Consider the following 20,249-nt stretch of genomic DNA (forward strand, 5'->3'; position numbering starts at 1 on the left):
AAAACAACCCCGTTGACCTCCTCTCTTCTTCTCTCCTCCTCACTCACTTTTAGCTGCTCATTAGTGTTTTATATTGAAGAAACTGTGGGACACAGCTGAAAAGACTGGATGTTGACTGAAGGATAAACTGGTTGGTTGTCTTTGAATTGAACCAGAATGTGCCATGAAGGACAAAACATGAAAGTATCTTTGTGTGTGGCTCCACCTAGTGGTTGGCTATGAGCATTATATTAATACAGACTCGGTTCTTTCAATAATTGTGAAATTAAAACCAGAGTTCATATTAATTCTACAAAACATAATTATAAACCGAAGCCTAAATTTAATATTAGAACAACAGTGGGCTCAGGAAATAAAAAGAAATAACTACAATTGCAGCACAATGATAAATAGTAAATTAGCTTTATTAGTAGGTAGTAGTAGTGCTTGGATTAAACTTTAAAAATAAAGAATCTGTTGAAATAAAATAATTAACACATACAGGTAGGCTTGAATTACAACTCAGACAGACTCATGTTGACAACATTTCAAACATACTGGAGAGAATAAGCATGAAAGCCTACTAACAGACAAACGGATAATAGCAGCACAGCAGAAGTCACGCTGAACATCCTTCATACTGTGGATTGCAGCTGCCACGCCTCTCATAACAACCTTCATAATGACTTTTACCAAACCACAGCAGCACTCAAGCTGCACCCAGAGATGCAAAATCCTGCACAAAACTGAGGAGAAACTTCACCAGAGTGTGTGTTTTTGTGTTCATTTTGTGCATCATCCAATGACTGAAAAAAAATAATAAAAAAACATGACTTTAAGCCACGTTTAATACTTGTACAAAGCTACCTTAGAGTTTTGTGGGGGATTTCACATCACTGAAACGGTCTTTTATATCAAATCAAATTCACATACTGGGACACTTCATTTTCACATACATGAACCGCTCTTCAGATTAATCTCATTCACAGCGTCAAACAGGTGGAGTGAGCTATATACCACTTCTGTTGTTATTTAATTGGCCTGGATTACAGAGTGCAGTGATTAGAAGCCTCACCTGAATCACAGGGAGGCAAGTGGCAAGACCACCGAGAATAAACACTTGTAATATGCTCACATACAGCGTCTCCTTCATTTAATAACAGCAGACAGTACAACTAAAGCAAACTTGAGTTAAGCTTATTAGATACCAAAGCAATTTAAGCACATTTATGTCTGAAAACAGTGTAGCATTAAAGGCTGAAGAGAGAATTCAAAATGAACCAAAACAAACAAACATACATATTTTCATTGTGCCACATTTGCCCTAAAAGCTGAATACTGAAATGCATTAAATAATTTAAGTTGATAAAATTACATTAAGTTACATTAAAACATTGAAATCCTCAACTAGAAGACTCATTAGTGACTCCCAGAGGAGTTGACAAGCCTGGGTCCAAACAGTGTTTCATTGTTCTTGGCATAACTGAAACCAGACTGGTTACACGTCGACCCAGATCTGTTTAGGAGTGTTTACTCGTCACCAAACAGTGATCATCCCATCTGAGTCACTTAGCTATAAAGTCAGTTAGTCATTCAGCCACACAGGCTAAAGAAAACAGGCTTCATCTGCTGATCCAGTCCCCGACAACAGACTTTAACTGGGTCTGATCCCGCAGCCACGTTTCCTCCTGTAGAATGATGCATTATGATGATGTGATGACTCACCATCATCAGCTGCTCCTGATGCAGTGAAACATGAAGTGCTGTTCAGCTTATGATGCACAATAATCCACAATGTAACGTGCATTTGTCCACAGTGATAAAAGAGTGTGTATCTTAGGAAAAAGTTAATTGTGGTTCATTTATCCAAAAGATGTTGATGTTTAAGATGATGGAGAACAATATGAGAACACAAAATCCTAATTACTGTCCGTTTCTTCTTAGTGTCCTTCTTCTCTCTGCTTACTTGGACATTTTTCTCTTCTTGCATCGCTCTTTAAACAGTCCAGAATAATTCTTGGTCGAACATGTCTCAGTGTTGCTTCTCAAGCTCTCTGGCTTCTTGGGACACTCTATGGAGGAGCGTCTCATATCTGCTGCACTGTGACAATCTCATAGTGGTGAGTCGATACAACAGATGTGTTGTTTCCGTCTTCTAGATGTGCTCCTAACATTCGTACAGGACAGCCCAGTTTTATTTGCCGTGGCGGCTCTTGGGCTGAGCTCCAGGACTAGAAGACGAGCCGAGATGTCTCCCATGGGTCCTCCAGCGCTGGTGTAGCACAAAGTCGTAGTTGGCAGAGGTGCTCATGGCATAAAACACGTTGGCTTTGTCTGGGATCTGGAGCTCTGAGGCAGAAAGAGGAATAAAGTGATGATGAAGTGTTCCAGCGTTTATTTTCCACTAGCCTAGTTTATCCACTTCCATTTCAGGTAGTGATTACAGATATTTCTCAAAATGATGTGGGGGTTAATTTTCAGGAATGTCAGCATTTCATAACTATTTGAATAAGAATTAAAATATAATAAGAGCTATAGCAGTTTCTAGATGTGCGAGTTATGCGTCTTTTAGCTGATTCTCACTTTAGTTTACTGAAGACGTCAAAGAACTGATTCTTGCTTCCTCTACTGTAGATTTGTAGAGGACAGATATTATATTCATTTACTTTTCATATGTTACAGACACAAAAACTTGTTCTACTGTTAAATCAAATATTGATGTACATATTAAGCCACTTTACACAAAAAAAAAAAAAAAAAAAAAAAAAAAAAAAATCAAGGTTTTTAGTGCAAACTAAGAAGAAAATGGAGGAACGTCTCCTGCCTATGAGGCTCAAAGTTAGAAAGTGTTAATCATGTGGTGACACTGCTTGATTGGCAGCTCTGTAATTCAGTAGCCCGACATAATCAGCTTTAAATACTACTTGTCACTACTGTTTGTGCATTTGCTCACAATAAAGAAAGAAGAGGAAGGTCCTGCTCAAGAAAAGGAGGCCTCAGTTGTGTTATTTAAACCTTACCCTACAATGACTTTAACAGGCTGTGTGATCACATTTAGGCTAAATGAGTCATTTCTTTCACTTTATTATGATATTAGACTGCTAAAGGAGAGACCTGAGGAGATGACACTTACCTTTCCCATTGTTGAGCATCTGGCAGAGGCTGAAGTCATGGCAGCTGACGTCCTCCATGTTGTGTTTTTCAAGAGCCCTCTGAATCACCTGAGGCGTGTGGTCCTGACTGGTCAGCTGGAGATGAAACAGACAGCCAGATGTCAACATACAACCTGAGTCAAGGTTTTAACTCTCATTCTGAATACCTGGAAATGTACCAATGGCTTACTTTGAAAGCCTGTAATGATCATTTGAACATATTTTTGGAGGTATTCCTGATTTTTAATGGAGCGACTACAATGAGATCTCTCATATTTGAGATATTTGAAGGGAGACATTTTCCACTTAGGGCATTTTTAAATAATCATTAATAAGATAAGAACCACAATTTTGATAATCAACCATTTGCTTTAACATTTTTATCAAGTAGAACCCTCGAGATAGAGGACCATTTGGCTTTTAACCTCAGCCATTATTTTAGACTTTTAATATATTTATCAAATTAGAGAACAAAATATCACTTGATTAATAACATTTAGAATCAAAACAATCGTTAGTTGTGGCTTAAATTGATTAAATTGTGTCAAAGGGTTCATTCAGCAGCCACTGGAAAACTGAAACCTTAGTGAACACTTCAGTTCTGTTTCCATGTAATTAGGTTGACAGAGATGATTAAGCAACACCAGCTCCTTCCTCTTCTGTGTTCATTTTGTCTTTTCTTCCTTGATCCTTTTTTAGAAAGTGTCACACAAAGTCAAACAAAAAACTGTCTGGCTGACCTCGAAAATCACATGATTACAAAACCATTGTCCTCACCAGTATGCTCTTGTAGACGTTTCCATTGCTGACGCACTCCACACTGACCCTGATGATACATGAGTCAGCGACCTGTTTGTTGTAGACGGGCAGCGCAGCCTGAGGAGAGAAGCCGGAGGATGATGACGACTCGGCACTCAAAACCAGAGAAGAAGAGCTGAGGTCCGGATGTGAGGAGCTGCAGGAGGAGCTGGACAGACTGGCAGAGAGGGACGACATGGAGGAGAAATCCTCTGCAACGTTGTGAAGGGAGCCTGAGAGAGACTGAGGGAGGGAAGGAGGAAATATAAAAATCATGTTCCAATTTTAAAAAGAGGATCCCAGTGAAACTGTCTTTAGTTGCTTTATGTTTTAAAGCTCTGTCCCTGCTGACTTCCATACACTCTGACAATAAACACAGGAGACTGTCTGGGCTCATACCTTGAGTTTGAGTCTGAGGGGGGTGGGCTGAGGGGCAGAGAGGTCCTCCATGTCCGAACTGCTGGAGCCAGATGACGACACACTGATCTGGTCAGCGTGGGTCTTCCTGAGGGAGCTGTCACTGACTGTTCGCAACCTGCACACACGATCAAAGTTTAGCTGCATACTTTTTCATGAAAAGTCAGGCACGTATCTTTATGGTACATATCCAGGAATCTTTTAACCCTATGAAAAAGGACCTGCCGGTGGCAGCCCCCTACTGGCTGCAGGAGATTGTTGTTTACATGGTCCTGTTTAAATCGGACTAAAATAAAAAACGCTACAATAGCTAGAACATTCATTCTTTTAGCAACATGAGGCTTAGATTTTTCGTCTTCCCCCTAATCATGGTGTACGTGTGCCATGACGTCATCACTTCACACAATGTACGGTGGAAAAACAGGCAGTGACGTCAGAGGATTGCCCAAAATGGCCGCAGGACACTTAGTTGACACGATCCTTAATATAAAAACCATAATAGCTAGAACATTCATTCTTTTTGAAACATGAAGCTAAGACTTTTGTCTTCTACCTAAACATTCTCACTAATCAAAAATACCAGTGTAGGCACTGGCAGATTATTTCTGGTTCAAAGGGTTAAAAGGATGTTTGTTAGTTCATTATAGACTATGGCATTTACTTAAATTTCAAATAAAATCTGGCCCATTTATCTCATGACTGTCTATATGCAAATTAATGCGAATCGACATTTAGAACCAGATTCAAAATATCAAATTTTTGTTCTACTGTTAAAATAACAAAACATTTTTTACACAGCAGGCAGGGTCATAACCGGGCGAATGTGATTAGAAAGTATGTTACAGGCTGGAGGTGCTTTTGCAGACTTACGAGGCGAGTTTCTTAGTGAGCAGGCGACTGCTCCACGAGTTGGGAGAACTGGGACAGGGGTCAACTGGAGGCTCCAGGTCACGAGACAGTTCGTAGCTTCAGGACACAAAAAAAGGATATGTCAAGATAATGTCATTTTTTTTCTTTGTGAAAGTCTTTCAGTCCACTTGATCGTCCGTGTGTCTCACCTCTCCTGGTCTGTGAGCAGCGTATGTGCCTGCAGCCAGGTGGTGATGTGAGCGCTGACCGGAAGGTTGTAGTGGGAGCAGGAAGCCTGAAGCTGCCGAATCTGAGAGAGAATCTCAAACTCCTGCGAGTGAAAGAAATAAAGCAGAGCAAAGATTAATAAACAGAAGAGAAATGAATAAAACAGATCATATAAACATTTTATATTTTGTCTGGGCAGGCTTTTAAAATCGAGAACAATCACAGTCTTTTATTTGAGAGACCACTAGGAGGCGACACCTACCCGTCTGCGCTTCTCAAAGTTAATGAGTCCTCCCTGCGAAAGAGACAACAAGTGTTATAATTATGGCAAAGTACCATGAAAAGGATCAAATCAACAGATGGGTTTGTGCATGTGATGTGTGCTCACCTCCACAGTGTCGGTCAGGGCTGTATCCAGCATTGTGAGGACAGTCAGGTAAGTGCCGAGGTACGGCACCACACCAGTGCTCACGTTCTGAGGACACAAAACGGGCAACATGTTCACACTGTGGCTGCACAACTGACAAAAATACAGAATCAACTTCTGACTAATTTATTACATTTTACATACAAATACTAAAATATTTTATTAGCATGGTTAACTCCTAAATGTTTCTGCAATGGAAAATTAGCTAATGTCAGCCTTAAAATCTTAATATCTAAAGAGGAAAGACTATCAAGCTCAGTGAATGTAATGGCAGTAAAGTGAACTGAAAAACACATCATCATCACTATTTAAACAGAGTGAACGTGGGGCTATAAAACGTTTTAGACACAGCCCCACCCGGGCTAAGTAAACTGTTCAACTATGGGAAACGCTGCACACATGTCAGCTTTTATATCCCTCCATACGCACGGGGGAAAACTGACAGTCATGTGAGCTGTAAGTGTGGAAACTCTTTCCATCCAATGCACAGATTGAAAAGAAAGGGGAACTGGAACTCTGGGGTCTATTTTAACAAATTAAACCAGCTTGAAAAGACTTTTAGGGAAGTAGGATTGATGATCCAGACGGATAGAAACAGACCTCTGCCTTTCATTTTTACTGACTGGCTCAGCTGACACGTCAGACCTGAAACTGAGGAAGGTAATTTCCAAACACAGGACTTCTGTTCTCACCATCTGTCTGGATGCTGAGCAGAGCCGCGGTGATTTGGATCCATCCGAGTGACTCCCGTCCTGCAGAAAACAAACAGTCCGGTCAACTTTAATAAAATAAAATAACTCGGGGTGTTAATGTGAGAGTGCTGGGTGTGAGATGACAAAACAAAATCAGACTCGTTATACAACTGTTCTCGTCAGGGTTGAGCACCTGCTGGCAGGGTGCTGTTGGGTGTGGGAGGGTGTCTCTATAATCACAGCCACACAGTTACAGCCTATTGTGCCGTTCATTCCTCAGCCATGTGTGTGTGTGTGTTTATAAGGACAGTATCTGACAGTATTATGCAATAAAATGAATAACTACTGATTGAAAACTAATTAATAACTGCCGGTGCCCACTTCGATTAGTAGTTTTATTTGTGTTGGCTGCTAAGAATGGCCGTTTCTTTATTTAATGAAAGCTGGACAGCTCATAACAGTATACCAACTATCGCTAAATAAACATTCATATCAATTGTTTTCCTCAGGGAACAAAGGACAGAGAGTGGCAGCAGGTGAACTGGAGACATTCGTGCAAGACATTAGGATATTAACAGGTTGACAAGGGTGTATAACAATCAACAATTACTTCCATTATTGCTTGTTCTGTAGATTTTTTAATTAATTGATGAAATGAAAAAAACAATATAAAATGTCAAAAACAAATGTCCTAAGTGACATCTTTAAATGTTTAGTCATGTTTTTGTTTCGACCATAACTCTAAAACTCAACGACAGTCATTTTATAATGACATCATACATATAAAATTGTTCCAACTGAGGAGAATTTCAGTATTTAGCTCTGTAAAAATAATAAAATAAAAATAAAAAAAGGCAAATAAAAAGAAATGACCTGTTGTGTGCTTACTGTGGGTCATTCAATAGTTTGTTCAGCGATTCCTTAATCTGTAATTGCAATTTAACTCGGTTCCATCATGACAACACCCTTCCACCTATAACAGTAACTACACAGATCTTTCTCTCATTAATTAGGCAGCACCATCTGTCTTCTAAAGAAACTACATGTTATTACCTCCACCAGGATCTCTCTGCTGGTCAGCACACAGTTCTCATCAGGGAAGGTCTCGCACAAGTGGTCAAAGGTGGACATGCTCTCCCTGAAACCAAACAAGTTCAATCAGTCAAGACGTTTTGTAAAGTCAATATTCACCTTGAACAAAGCTGCATGCTCAAAGAAGATAAATAATCCAGAAAAACTGAGGAATTGATTTTTTTTTGTTTCTCTTTACTCGTTCTCTGCCAATGTTGTGCTTTAAAAAGTAACTCAATGTTTTTTTATTACAGAACTGTTTTCCAAGCTATGAATAAAACAACAGTCTAGTGTTTTGAAATTGTTTGCTGACCTGCTGACAGCAGCCCAGGTCTTCTTGAGGCGATACACAGCGTTGGACTGCAGGGCTGAGAGGATTGCCCTCAAAGAGGAGAAATTCTTCAGCTGTCTGCACTCCTGCACAGAGAAAATACAAGAAAGTACAGTTTTGTTATTCGACTTTTACAAAAAAAATGTGTTCATTCATTGTAAACTTTTATGTTTTTCGGACCTGAGCGATAGAGATCCACCTCTCGATGACCCGCGCTCTGTGGGCGGGGCTGGTGTGAGCGCAGCGAGGCGAGCTCGGGGCCGTGGACGGGTACAGGAAGGCGGAGGAGGAGCTGGGTGATGAGATGGGAGAGGATGTGGAAGGGCTGGGAGAGGACGGGCAGAGGAGGGAGGTGATGACACGGTTGGTGACAGCGTTGAACTGGGAGATGGTGGCACGGACGGTGGGCGCCAGATTTCGGTTTTCCTTCTTGTCACGCTGGGACCAGACGCAGCCCAGACAGTGGAAAGGCACCGCTCGGACAAACAGTTCCTGAGAGAAGACGTGATGACAACATGAATGAAAACCCCACAGTGACACAGAGAGGAGATTTGATATATTTGTTAACGAAACCTACAGCGTCCAATCTGGTCAGCTGCTCGGCCACTTCTCTCACGGGGAAGTCCATGAAGTTACATTTGTCTTCCTCCTTAATTGACGTCTCTCCTCCGTCTTCCTGATTTCTGTTCTCCTGCTGCAGCGCTCCACTGCTGTGCTCTGACGCAGACCGGCTGCAATCTGTCAAACACACCAAATCATAAATGACAAAGAAACAGGCTTCTGAAAGGGTTTTATATCCTCTACAGCTCAATGGGGACAAATCTACGTCATTGATGCTCGGCGCTAAAATGCAGTCAAAGCTGATGGACAATGTTTAGGTGATGCTGAACTTACAACATGTGGACGGAAACCAAAATATCATCACTATCCTGTTGCTGCCGATTAAAATCCCCACGATGAAAATGGCAGGACATAAACAAATCTTACATCATCACATCACTCTCTACCTTGGGCCTGGAGCCTCTTGAGGAGGGTCTCTGCAGTCTGAGCCAGACGTCTGAAGCAGAGGCGATGCCGCAAGTGGACACACATCAGGCGGAGGGCCTGGTACTGAGGGGGCTCATGAAAGTCTTCACTGTACTCCTCCAGCCACAGCCGGATCACCGGGGGTAAGGTACTGGGGGGATGAAATTAATTTGTTCATTATAACGTTAGTCCAGGTTGATCTTTGACTGAGATTAAAGGAGGCCTGGAACACATCAGCATCATTTGAGACGGACAAATGAAAAAAATTATAAATGTCAATTTTAGGGGCCAATTCTCTCTGATGTAAACCTTTGAATGAGTGACCACACTCACCTGCGCAGGCAGACGGTGTTATCCAGGTTGGCGACTGAGTCATCTCTGTGGAAAAGTAAACACAATTAGCTATCAGCTGAGAACGAAACTTCAGCGATAAGCACCACACACAGGGACCACATGGTTACCTTGTGGTGACAGAAAATATCCTGTAAACAACAGAAGGTCCAAGGTTTGATTGTCTATAACTGTTCATCCGGTGGAAATGTCCTGCAACACTCTGAGTCCCTGCAGAGACACTGTGGCCTCGTGACTGAGTGATGAGAGTCTCCCTCAGGGATCAATGATGGCATCATAAACATATAAACGCAGTATAAATGAAGCATACTGCCATGGTCTCGCCTTTGTATGAACAAGGTTAAACTTTTATCACTGGGCAATCTCCCTTCTGCACCAAAGGTGACACGAACGAGTCAAATTTCAAATTAAGAGTGTAATTATAAAACATTTAGGGAGCAAATAATAGATTTAGAAAATTACATTTGATTTAAAAAAAATTAAAAAATAACAATACATTTGTACTGCACCTATCAGGTTACACTACAGGTGGTTCCAACTTGATGACAGAAACAAAATGTCACATCCTGTACAAAATCCTGTGAGGCAAAAGGACGAAAAACACACTTCCCAGACCGTCCTAAGGCTGACCTCACAGGAAACCAGTTGCCACCAGCATCACAGACATGAGGGCGACTGTTTGACGAATAATATATCACCTGGACAGCACTAATGGCTGGTTTTATGCAGGCAGCCATTTTTTGCAGTACATTGAGAAAAGGTGAGCAGTAAGGACCCGATAACCAAAGAGGCTTTCTGTGTTGAAGCCTGAAATATATTACTTGCAGATTCACATTCCGCATTGAGTCAAATTAAATCTGACATATTAGATAAAGAAGTAGCTCCGCTGGGTGTGGAGGGTGTAGTCATGACCACTCAGGAATGGAACAAAGCTCTGACTGCTTTGTTCTGTACATGACGATAACACGTGTCATAGAAACTTGTCCAGCGTCAATAGAGCTTTGCTTTGTGAATACCTGTGGCAACGTAAAGAGGGTTTTAAATGACTGGCCTCTTTAGAAATTGATGTTATGCACATGCTCTTCTTACATTTACATACAGCAATGACCTATTTAAAAGTAGCACACTGGAACAACAAGTCAGTGTCGAAGAAAATATTAACGCCTTAAATCTGTGTCTGGTTTCTGATAAGCAGTCGTGTCATTAGGACCCAAAACTTCAAATGAACTTAACTTTGCAAAAAGGCGAAATTTGTAGATTAAGTACATTAAACTCAACTTATTGACAAAATGTAATAATGGTTGATGTTATGATGTCATTGTATTGTGTTGTAGAGATACATACTGATGCTAACCAGCTAGCTCCTACCCGTCCTTGTCTAAAGCTCCTGCGAGAATGGTAACAAAAGACACCAACATTCCCTCAGTTCTCTGAACTCCCGGTCTGGACTGCTAGCTGCACGGCTAATTGAGCTAACTTGCTAATGGCAGCTACAGCTAGCAGCAGTTAGCAGGTACTTTGGTGATATGCTGTCCCCTAACTGTTAAAGCATGAATTTGACAGTTGGGCATATTGCTCCTTTAAAGTCTTGAAGGTTTTCTTGCTGAGAGTTAGCTAAGATTGATGCTCATCATATGTTCCTCTGTTAAATATGAAGCTACTGCCAGCACCTGGCTCTGTCCAAAGATAAAACTTCCAAGTTTTTACACTTGAGTTTCTGCATGAATTGAACAAACATGATATGACATGTTAATCAGTGAGCTTTAAGAGTGCTGGTAGGCTAATTTTGTTACTTCTGAACTGATCCAATGTAGCCGTTTTCCTAACCCCAACCTTGTTTTAAGATTTTATGTTAAGCTAAGCTAACGGCTAATGGCTCCAGTTTTATATTGAATGTGTGAGTATTGGTGGTATCAATCTTCTCATCTAACTCTAACAGTGTTTCCATCAGGATGAACAGATCTCATAGATTCCTCTATATGTTGAACAGCAACAGTGATGTCCTGTGTTTGCTTCCAGACCAGCTGTCTGAGCCCTCATGGTTTTTGTTAACACACGTCTCAGTTCAACTCAAGTCTGCAGTTCCTCGGTGTGGACAGTGTCTCACCTCTGAAACAGCAGCTCGATGAGGGTGCTGGTGGAAGTGAAGGCCCTGTAGGTGGAGAGGAAGACGCGGACGAAGTCGGGCTCCCGGTGCTCGGGTTCCAGCAGGTGGGTGACCAGACGCTCCAGGGTGGCGGCCTTCAGCCTGCGCACCTTCACCGTGCGGTACTGGGCGAAGCTGAAGGCTGTAGGGGGCTCTGCCGTGTCTGAGGCCGCCGGCTGGACGGGTTCCCTGCGTAGCGTGATGCCAAACACTGCTCCGTCCTCCTCCTCCTCCCCCCACTCCTGCACCGGATCCTGCAGAGGAGAACGCAAGGTCATCAAGATGTGGAATAATGACCCAGATACACGTCAGAGCCTACGTCTGCTCCTTTCTCCAGGTTATGGTAGATATGTAGATATTACAGACTTTAATGTGCTTGAAAATAAAAAAACATACATACATGATTTTTAAAAGAAATATGTAAAAACACTTGACGAAAAGAACCTCTGACACACTTTGAAAGTTTTTTTTTATCTCTCCACTGACTGAACTTAACTGATTTATTGTGACAATCTTACACATCTAAAAACAAACACCTCATGACAAATGCAATAAGCCTGCAGACTGAGTCATTCCTTCTAAGACGTTAATGCTCAACGTCAATTAATCTGATTCTTGAGATTCTGCTTGTGACCCAGCCTTGAACTGTGACGCAGGCAGACACCTGGTGACTGGGCAGATGATGAGGACAAGAAACATTCACTGCAACATTTGTTTATGTCCACAAAAACAGGGACAATCTAATGAACCATGGGACAGGTTGACACAGTTCTTTCATAATTTAATTCCAACTTTATGGAGGGCCTTGGCAGCAGAGTGGCTACAGCACACGCAGCATTGGTCACAACCATTTCCTGTCTGACTCGTCAATGTCACTGTCCATTCTATAAAAAAAACATTTTAAATAATTTTCTAAAAATGTTGTATCTGATTGGAATATTAACAGCAAAACGTTTCCTGTCACACTACACTGCATGTAACATAACTGTAGAGATTAGAGAAATAATGAAGAGGTGGTTAAGGAGAGGACGGGAGGGCTTTCTTTGACCTCGACAGGTTTTGAAGGGGACAAGTTAAGGCATGTTTCACTCACTCTTAAGTAAGTGTGAGTGATATGATTGTTTGATATCTCCTTAAGCTATGTTTTATGCAGCATTTTATGCTGATATTGATACATTTTAGTATTTTGAGCACCAGAATTGAGAAACCAAAGACCCCAATGATGATTTGGTCATATCTTGACTGATGATAAACAATGATTAACTTATGGCCCAGCACTACAAGATTGATTTCTCACATGGAAACTTAGTCGAAGAGGATAACATAACACAGTGAGACGTGCCGCAAGAAACTCCTCAAGGATACATCGTGACATCTCTTCCTGAATAAAAGACTCTGCAAAACCGACCGATAACATGATTTTTGGGGGGCGATATCAATATATCAGCTGATATACAAACATTATTTGCAAGGATCCCTCAAATATGGTAATCAAACACGTTGACAGTTAAACAATAAACATTACTGTCTAAAATGAATTTCGTCATTATAAATCATTATAATGTAATTTCTTTAATGTAATTTTAGTCCAGGGTCCGAGTATCATGAAAAGCCCAATATAAATGTATTAATATAATTGTTATTGTTATTATACATTTCTCCAGCATCTTTTTTTAGCATCATAATCAATGTTTTTTTACATTGGTGCATATCAGACAACATATATACCGATACTGATATATACGATAACCACAAACCGATCAGTCAGCTCGAAGTAGTACCACTAGAACTTGAAATGCAATAGACACAAACTTTAAATCCTAAAATCATTTATAAAGTAAATTATAAAAATAAAAATGAATAAATACATTAAAAAAAACTTCTTTGCATTGAGCAGCACCAGCTCATCACCATCCTCATCCTATTCTGTATCTATATGACAAGATCTGCAAACATAATGGACTGGACTTAACATCAGACTAAATGAAGCATGATGCTGCAGACCATCAACAACTATGACTAGACTGCTAGAAAACATTGTCCCACTTCATCCACACCGGCTATAAGTAATCACAGTGTTATTTAGCACATGTGTAACAATAGAATCAGACCATGCTGAGAGACACCTGATACCACATGACAGAAACTCAGACACAAACCAGTGTGCCGTCTGCCAGACACAATGAGACCCTGGTGGATGCACCGTCCCTGCACTGAATGAAACCATTCTACCAACATGTTTGTCCTGGAGACAGCAGCAGGACGAGGCTCACATGCAGCTGACTGCACCAGCACAGCAGACAGAAAGTTTCACAAACTGACTGACAGCCTCAAAACTCAGTCCAACTCGCACATGTAATTCAACCTACCATCGATAAGTGCCATTTTCCCATATTTGTCCTCCTCCAGGAGAGGTGAAGTCCTCAAGTCTTCAGTCAACAATCTCTTCTGATGCAGGTGATCAGACCGCAATTTACGGATTGAGCTCCCTCCTCCTCCGACAGCTCACTTCAGTCTGAGTCATATCTGACAATCTCATCTTTGACAATTTATGTCAAAAAAAGTGCGATACGAGTCAAAAGTTGAATTGAGTCGAGACTCGGGAGTCAGAGCGACAGTGCGGCAGTGGGTGGACTGGTTTGAGTGGGACGGGGAATCAGCGGTATTACACTGGGCGGGGCTAACGAGACAGGTGAGGGAGGGGCTTCGGATATTGACCAATGAAAATACAGGGACTACAGGCATCAGATATTAATGTGCAGATTTTAAACATAAGGCTACGACTTGAACTTTATTGATACAGATGATATTACCGCAAATAGTGGTCAGCCTAAAAAAATAATCAAACGTAAAATGTTTAGAGAGAGCTTAAAAGTGAAAGTTTATCTTTTTTTTATTTGAATGTCCTTCAAGTAACCAGGCTGGAGACTTATATTGGACTGATTCAGTGTCTTTTGAATGCTTAGTTATACAGACTTTTTTTGGGGGGGGGAGAAACGTTGGCACTTAACAGTTCCAGGTGGTTTCTGAATAAAGATACATATGTAATCATTAGTACTGGAGTATTGTTGTCTACTGTCTCACCACAGTTTTCATCTTATTATTGATTTTAGCCCCTTACTATAACAGTGGCTGCAGTAGTACGAGATACCAAGATAGATTAGTAGTGATACATAGACATGGGGATCAACCTGCCAGAGTGGTGGAAAAGTATTCAAATACTTTAAAACTAACAGTAACTATTTCACAAAAATACTCAAACATTTTATTCATTTATTTGAATTACTGTATTATTCAGAAGTATTATTAAAGTAATACTAAAACATTTCAAAATGGAAGACAGTGAAATCCTGCAGAATGAGGCATAACTCCAGTTGATTTTGTTGCCAGTCCACATGGTGTTCGATCTAATTACTTCAGTTGGTGGTTTAAACTGCAGGTTATTGTATGTTTTACATTTCCCGTTTAATTCTACTATGAAAGAAACTATGAAAGAAACTTAAAAGTACAGCTGTTAGATTTGTCCAAATCTGGTTGGAATAATAGTAAGGTTGCAAAGATCCTACAATAATGAAATGCTTATCTCAGGTACACAGGTTCTGTAAACCTTCATCATGCATTTCGTTAGCAACAAGTTATCAGACATTAGAAAATAAAGGTCATGTAGCAAACCTGCTAACAAAAAAAAAATAGATAAAAGTAGTGTGCTCTGGTGTCAGAATCAACAAATGGTGTGATGGTTCATATCCAGCACACATACTGTTGGGCTCTTAAATATTTAAAAATGTGCTACAAAAAACACTGAATCCAAGGAATGACAAGACTGGGTGTAATCCAGCTTTAATGACTGTCATGGATTTTTTCCTTGTAGACATATTGTATCTAAACTTGTCCTTCCAGAAATGAACGACAGACAATACTGTGACATCTGGTGGCCAAAGTGTACACATGAAAAGATAAACTATTACATTTCAGTTTCCTCACGCTCTCTCTCTGGATCAGGAGCAGGCTCACCTGCTTTTTTAACCTACTCCACATTCTCATCAGGAAATGTTTGTTTTCAGTTTTATAAAAATACAGGTGATAACTTTACAGGAAGACATTAAAGGCAAGATGCAGAAGCGTTTCCTTTTGCTAGAGGGGAGAAGCTGATATCAGGCCGACATCAGTACGTCGGGATGACTGCAGCTCAGTGACGCTTCGAAAGAATCCAGTCGGGACAGTTTTTCACGACAGCCTCTAGCCTGCGTTCCTGCCCATGGTGTCAGGGGCGGGGTGGAGACATACCGTATGAAACAGGTCTGTTCTGCTGCTAAAAAGTATCGGCACCTTGTGACTTCCAAGAAAGCGCATCATCAAGAAAAAATTTACAAATTAAGAGCGTTTGGTACTTCTGAAAACACTAAATTTCATTATAGTCAGAGACAAGCCGACGACGCTTTGAGCACGCTAACAAGCTGAGCAATAGACGTCTTTAAATCAGGTTGTCCACTGTTCTTTTAAACTCACAGGGAAGAATGAGCTTTTTGTTTCTCTAATGAGTCTCTGTCTCTCTGAAGTGAAAATCTACCATCATTCTTCCATGTTTGCCCACCCATCCTCGTTCTACAGTCGCTGAACAAAAGAGCAGAGAAACAGCGCCGGGAGAGACCTCAATTAGTCCTCATTAGACACATGAATGGGTGATGAGGCGGCGTGCCAGCAACAAGAGGAAGAATGCATGCAAAGTGATGCAGAATCATGGCCATTAAAGTTGTTTCCTCAAAAGCTCACATGCTAAAAAAAAGGCTTCTAGTAGCTAGAAATACTCGGCACACCCGCATATATATTATCTACTTCCTGGAGAATCGGCTGCAGTTCCTTCTCAGTGTCACTGAATACCTGCTGGTGTTGATGACGTCTCCAGAGGAGAAATGTTGAGCTTAATGGGAACAACTGCAAAATTTCCCAGGGAGAAACCTGACGTAGACAATGACCGTCACAGCTGTTCCGTCACAGACGTGTGTACGATTACACCAATGAGTCCTAATAATTCACTCAGTAATGACCTACATATCAGAGGACACTTAGATCAGAGACAACAGGCATTTAAAATAAACACCACTATACTGAACGGTTCATGGGAGATTGAACAGTAACATAACATACATCAACATACAATATTAACCCAGCTAACACACCTTACTTGTGTTAGTGTTGGAGCAATTTGCCAATAAATTAATTTCTCAGCTCACCGGGAAATTAATCAAATTATATTCTGGTAATTGATTAAACGCTTAAATTGATAATCAAGCACGAATGCCAAATATTTCATGAACTGTTGAATGGAAACCTTTGATGCAAACAGTTAATCTGCAAAAGAGTTGTCGGATTAATCAACGAGGAAATGTGGTGACGTCCTTGTGCATTATTATTATTGAATATCGTGATATGTGCTATCAAATTTTGTTACAGCATCTTCAGGCTTTTATTTTGAGGCGGGGAACCAGTGACAGACTAGCTGCTTCTAATTCTGTAGGCTATTCTGCTATGTTTGCAATTCATTCATTCTTCTAAAATTATTATTTAAAAGTTATTTAATATTATTTTGTTATTTAACCCTCTAGAGCCCAGACGGCCCATTTTGTATTTCACTACAGCGCCCCTCATTTTAAAATGATCCAAAGTGTATTAAAACACGGAAACTACAATCCTGAGCTTTGAACAGTAGATACTTTAAGTTGTCATCAATAAACAGAACCTAACGATAATATCATATATTGCCATATTTGGGCAGGACAATATTTTGATATAAGGATTTGTAAAAGTGGCTGTTTCACTACACTGTTACAGTCAAATAGCCTCAGACATTTGAATCTGTTATCTCTGGAGCAGCCAAGTAATCTACAATTCCTAACATTACATTAATCAAACTCCAAGGCAACGTTTAAGGTCATATCACAACAAGAGTGTTATATATACGTAGGTTATCTCCTCGCTCTCGGTGGAATTCCTCAAAAATATTAGTATTTCAGTATTTCAGTGATTTGTTCTGTGTGTGTTTGGTTTCTCTCAGGCTCTGTTGGACCAGAAGCTTGGAAATACACTGAGTGTTTACAGTGGAGATAACTGTACTGTGGTTTTGACTTCTTTGCATAATTCCCATGTGTTACATTTTGACAACAGACTATGATTTAAGAACATATTCCATGAGTTCCCCTGAACTTGGTTAAAATGCTGAGATGAAATACAACAAAATGGACGTCAGGCGTGTAGTTCCTCACCTCACACTGTCCCTCAGTGTCCAACACCTGGAAGCCTGTCAGCCACACGCCGGGCTCCGTGTCCATGTGGACGTCCACGCCGTGACTCGGCCTGAGCCACAACAGCTTCTTCATCCTGCCCACCCTGCTGCGGAGGCCGCGGGACTCCCCTCCATCACCTCCTCCGCACACAGGCAGAATGGTCCGCATCGCCCACTGTGTCACGCTACGGGCCCACACACCTCGTGAGATCTCCTCCACACCTGCTGCCTCATCTATGCCAGGAAGGAGAGCGTGAACAAAACATGAGGCACAGTCTCATTGCTCAACCATTTTTTTTTGTAATTTTACATTTATTCATACTTATAAAGAAGTGTCCAAGAAGGTTATATTCCTAAACCTCCTTTCCCAGCTATAAGTCCTAAAAAACTGGGCCAGTGATAGTTGAATTTGTGCGAAAGAATCATTATTAGATTACCCAGGCTAGGACAGAAGTAGGGTTAATGTTTCAGCCTAACTCAATTCATTAGGAGCAGCACAGCACGTCAACATAAACTAGTTTGGGAATGCAAAACCCCTAAATTGAGTATTTTGTCTGAACTGATATTCTCTTGGTGACCATCTGCGTCATCAAAATAAAAGCTTTTACTCAAATCACAACACTTAAGTTATTTGTATGTAGCTGGTCTCAAACGGGTTCACAGTTGCCACATCATGAGAAAATCAATCAATGAAAGTATGAAATGAAGACTGTGCAGTATCTAACTCAGATATAAACATTAAATGTGAGCAGAAGCCTCATACTCAATCACATACACAGCTCACAAACAACGGCAGCTACAGAGAAATGTTTCCTCTACAGCGGCTCCAAAACAATAATGGATATCTTAGTATCAGATTACAGTTCAAAAACATTAACGTACACATTCACACTTCACACATTCAGCTACATAAAAAATTGTTACTTAACTGTAAATTTGCTTCCCTTGAGTCTGCGTCTGCTTAATCCTGGTGAAGACTGAATTCATCCAGACAGAATATTCATGTAGAGACAGTGTGAAACTTGGACGAAAGAGACTCTGGCATTTATCACTGTGGAAGGATTGTTCTTTGTGTTTGTGGGTGGATGATGCTATGTGGGCATGTTTACCCGTGTGTGTGTGTGTGTGTGTGTGTGTGCGTGTGTGCTGGAATGGCCTCCTCCCTGTTTGGCTCTACACTGAGATTTACTATAATTATCCCATTTTGATTGTATCTCATCATTCCAGTTCACCGGCCTCCTCAATACAATAAAGCACAAACTCTCTGGCCTCATTTCCACCTGGACCACAGACTGACACAAACACTGAAGCTTGGTGGTGCACAGACATGCTGAAGACAACAAGAGTTCATCTGTCAGTGGCTCAAATGGTTCTTACCTGCTGGTGTGTCACGGGATGGACCCTCAGAACAACGTGATGAACCCTACACACACTGTTGGTTCATGTTGGATGGGGTCTGCAGGCAGGAGGAGAAACTCACTCACGCGACTGGCAGCAAAGATCTAAATCTGCACGAGGACGCTTAAGCCCGCCTCCTCTCACTGATTGGTCGATCAGCTGACAAGACAAACCCCAATCAAATGAATGCCTACAGAGAAGCACGGATTTATTGATTGATTGCCGATTAGCCGATCAGTGTCCGACATGATGGAGGTTGTCTCCATTCAGTCAGACCTTATGTTTGTGTGTATTTAAAGTTTAAAGATATTTTCTACTCGTATAATCAAATCTGGACGTCACAACTTTCATAGAGGTCTGTGATGTAGCAGAGACACACAGCAGTAGGATATTGGACAGGATCACTAAAATTAAGATATGTTATAATAACTTCACCCTGTGTCATTATGCAGAATTTGTTTTCTGCAGTCTGTTTTATTTAATTATATATTATTGTCTCTTGTCTTATGTTTGCACTCAGTCTGTGCCTCTGGTTTTGGTTTTTCTTCCTTTCTTTTGTAAATATATTTGGATAATATGTGTCTACGTATGTTGTTTATGACATTTATTTATGTCAAATCAAATCAATTTTATTTATATAGCCCCAAATCACAATCACATGGCCTCAGTGGGCTTTACAATCTGTACAGTGAACACATCCTCTGTCCTTAGACCCTCGATTGGAGTGAGGAAAAACTTGCTATATTGCAAATAAGCCCAACCTTTTAACAGGAAAAAAAGATGGAAGAAACCTCAGGAAGAGACACAGAGGAAGGATCCCTCTCCCCCTTTTCTTGATTTTTATCTTAACCGTACCACAAGGCACTTTTAACGGGTTAATAAAGAAAAATTGTATTAAAAGTACAATCTTCTTTCTTTCTTTCACTTGCTCCCAAATAAAATGCATACACTAGCCAGATCAAGATCTTTACCACAGGAATTGGTGGTGCTCATACCACATTTGTCCAGAGGGGCCGCCAGAATCAACAAAAAATGAAGGTAGCTGCTTTAAGTCTTACTTTAGGGCAGCCATTCCCAAAATTAAGAATTACGCAGTCCAGT

At 40.8% G+C, this 20,249-nt stretch overlaps 1 protein-coding gene across 4 annotated transcripts; it reads right to left on the minus strand.

The window, feature by feature from the left end:
- Nucleotides 1-386: 386 nt before the first annotated feature.
- Nucleotides 387-19,234, minus strand: rgl3a (ral guanine nucleotide dissociation stimulator-like 3a). 4 transcript variants are annotated; one of them, XM_084344522.1, is made up of 19 exons: nucleotides 19,128-19,234; nucleotides 18,680-18,727; nucleotides 17,731-17,984; nucleotides 11,429-11,721; nucleotides 9,304-9,348; nucleotides 8,952-9,121; nucleotides 8,522-8,682; nucleotides 8,125-8,436; nucleotides 7,927-8,030; nucleotides 7,596-7,680; nucleotides 6,543-6,602; nucleotides 5,812-5,898; nucleotides 5,686-5,718; nucleotides 5,405-5,526; nucleotides 5,217-5,312; nucleotides 4,329-4,464; nucleotides 3,909-4,172; nucleotides 3,113-3,227; nucleotides 387-2,328 (listed from the first exon to the last, which is right to left on the minus strand). In XM_084344522.1, exons 3-19 carry the CDS (start codon nucleotides 17,917-17,919, stop codon nucleotides 2,174-2,176), a joined length of 2,427 nt encoding a protein of 808 aa, XP_084200648.1. In that variant the 5' UTR covers nucleotides 17,920-17,984; nucleotides 18,680-18,727; nucleotides 19,128-19,234; the 3' UTR covers nucleotides 387-2,173. The 4 variants fall into 4 exon arrangements, with proteins under 4 accessions (XP_084200648.1, XP_084200647.1, XP_084200646.1 ...); XM_084344521.1 differs by lacking the exon at nucleotides 18,680-18,727; XM_084344520.1 differs by lacking the exon at nucleotides 19,128-19,234 and having other exon boundaries at nucleotides 18,680-18,797.
- Between the last annotated feature and the right edge of the window lie 1,015 nt (nucleotides 19,235-20,249).

This window comes from Pagrus pagrus, assembly GCF_965226575.1.
Source record: "Pagrus pagrus genome assembly, chromosome: 2".
NCBI classification, from domain to species: Eukaryota; Metazoa; Chordata; class Actinopteri; order Spariformes; family Sparidae; genus Pagrus; species Pagrus pagrus.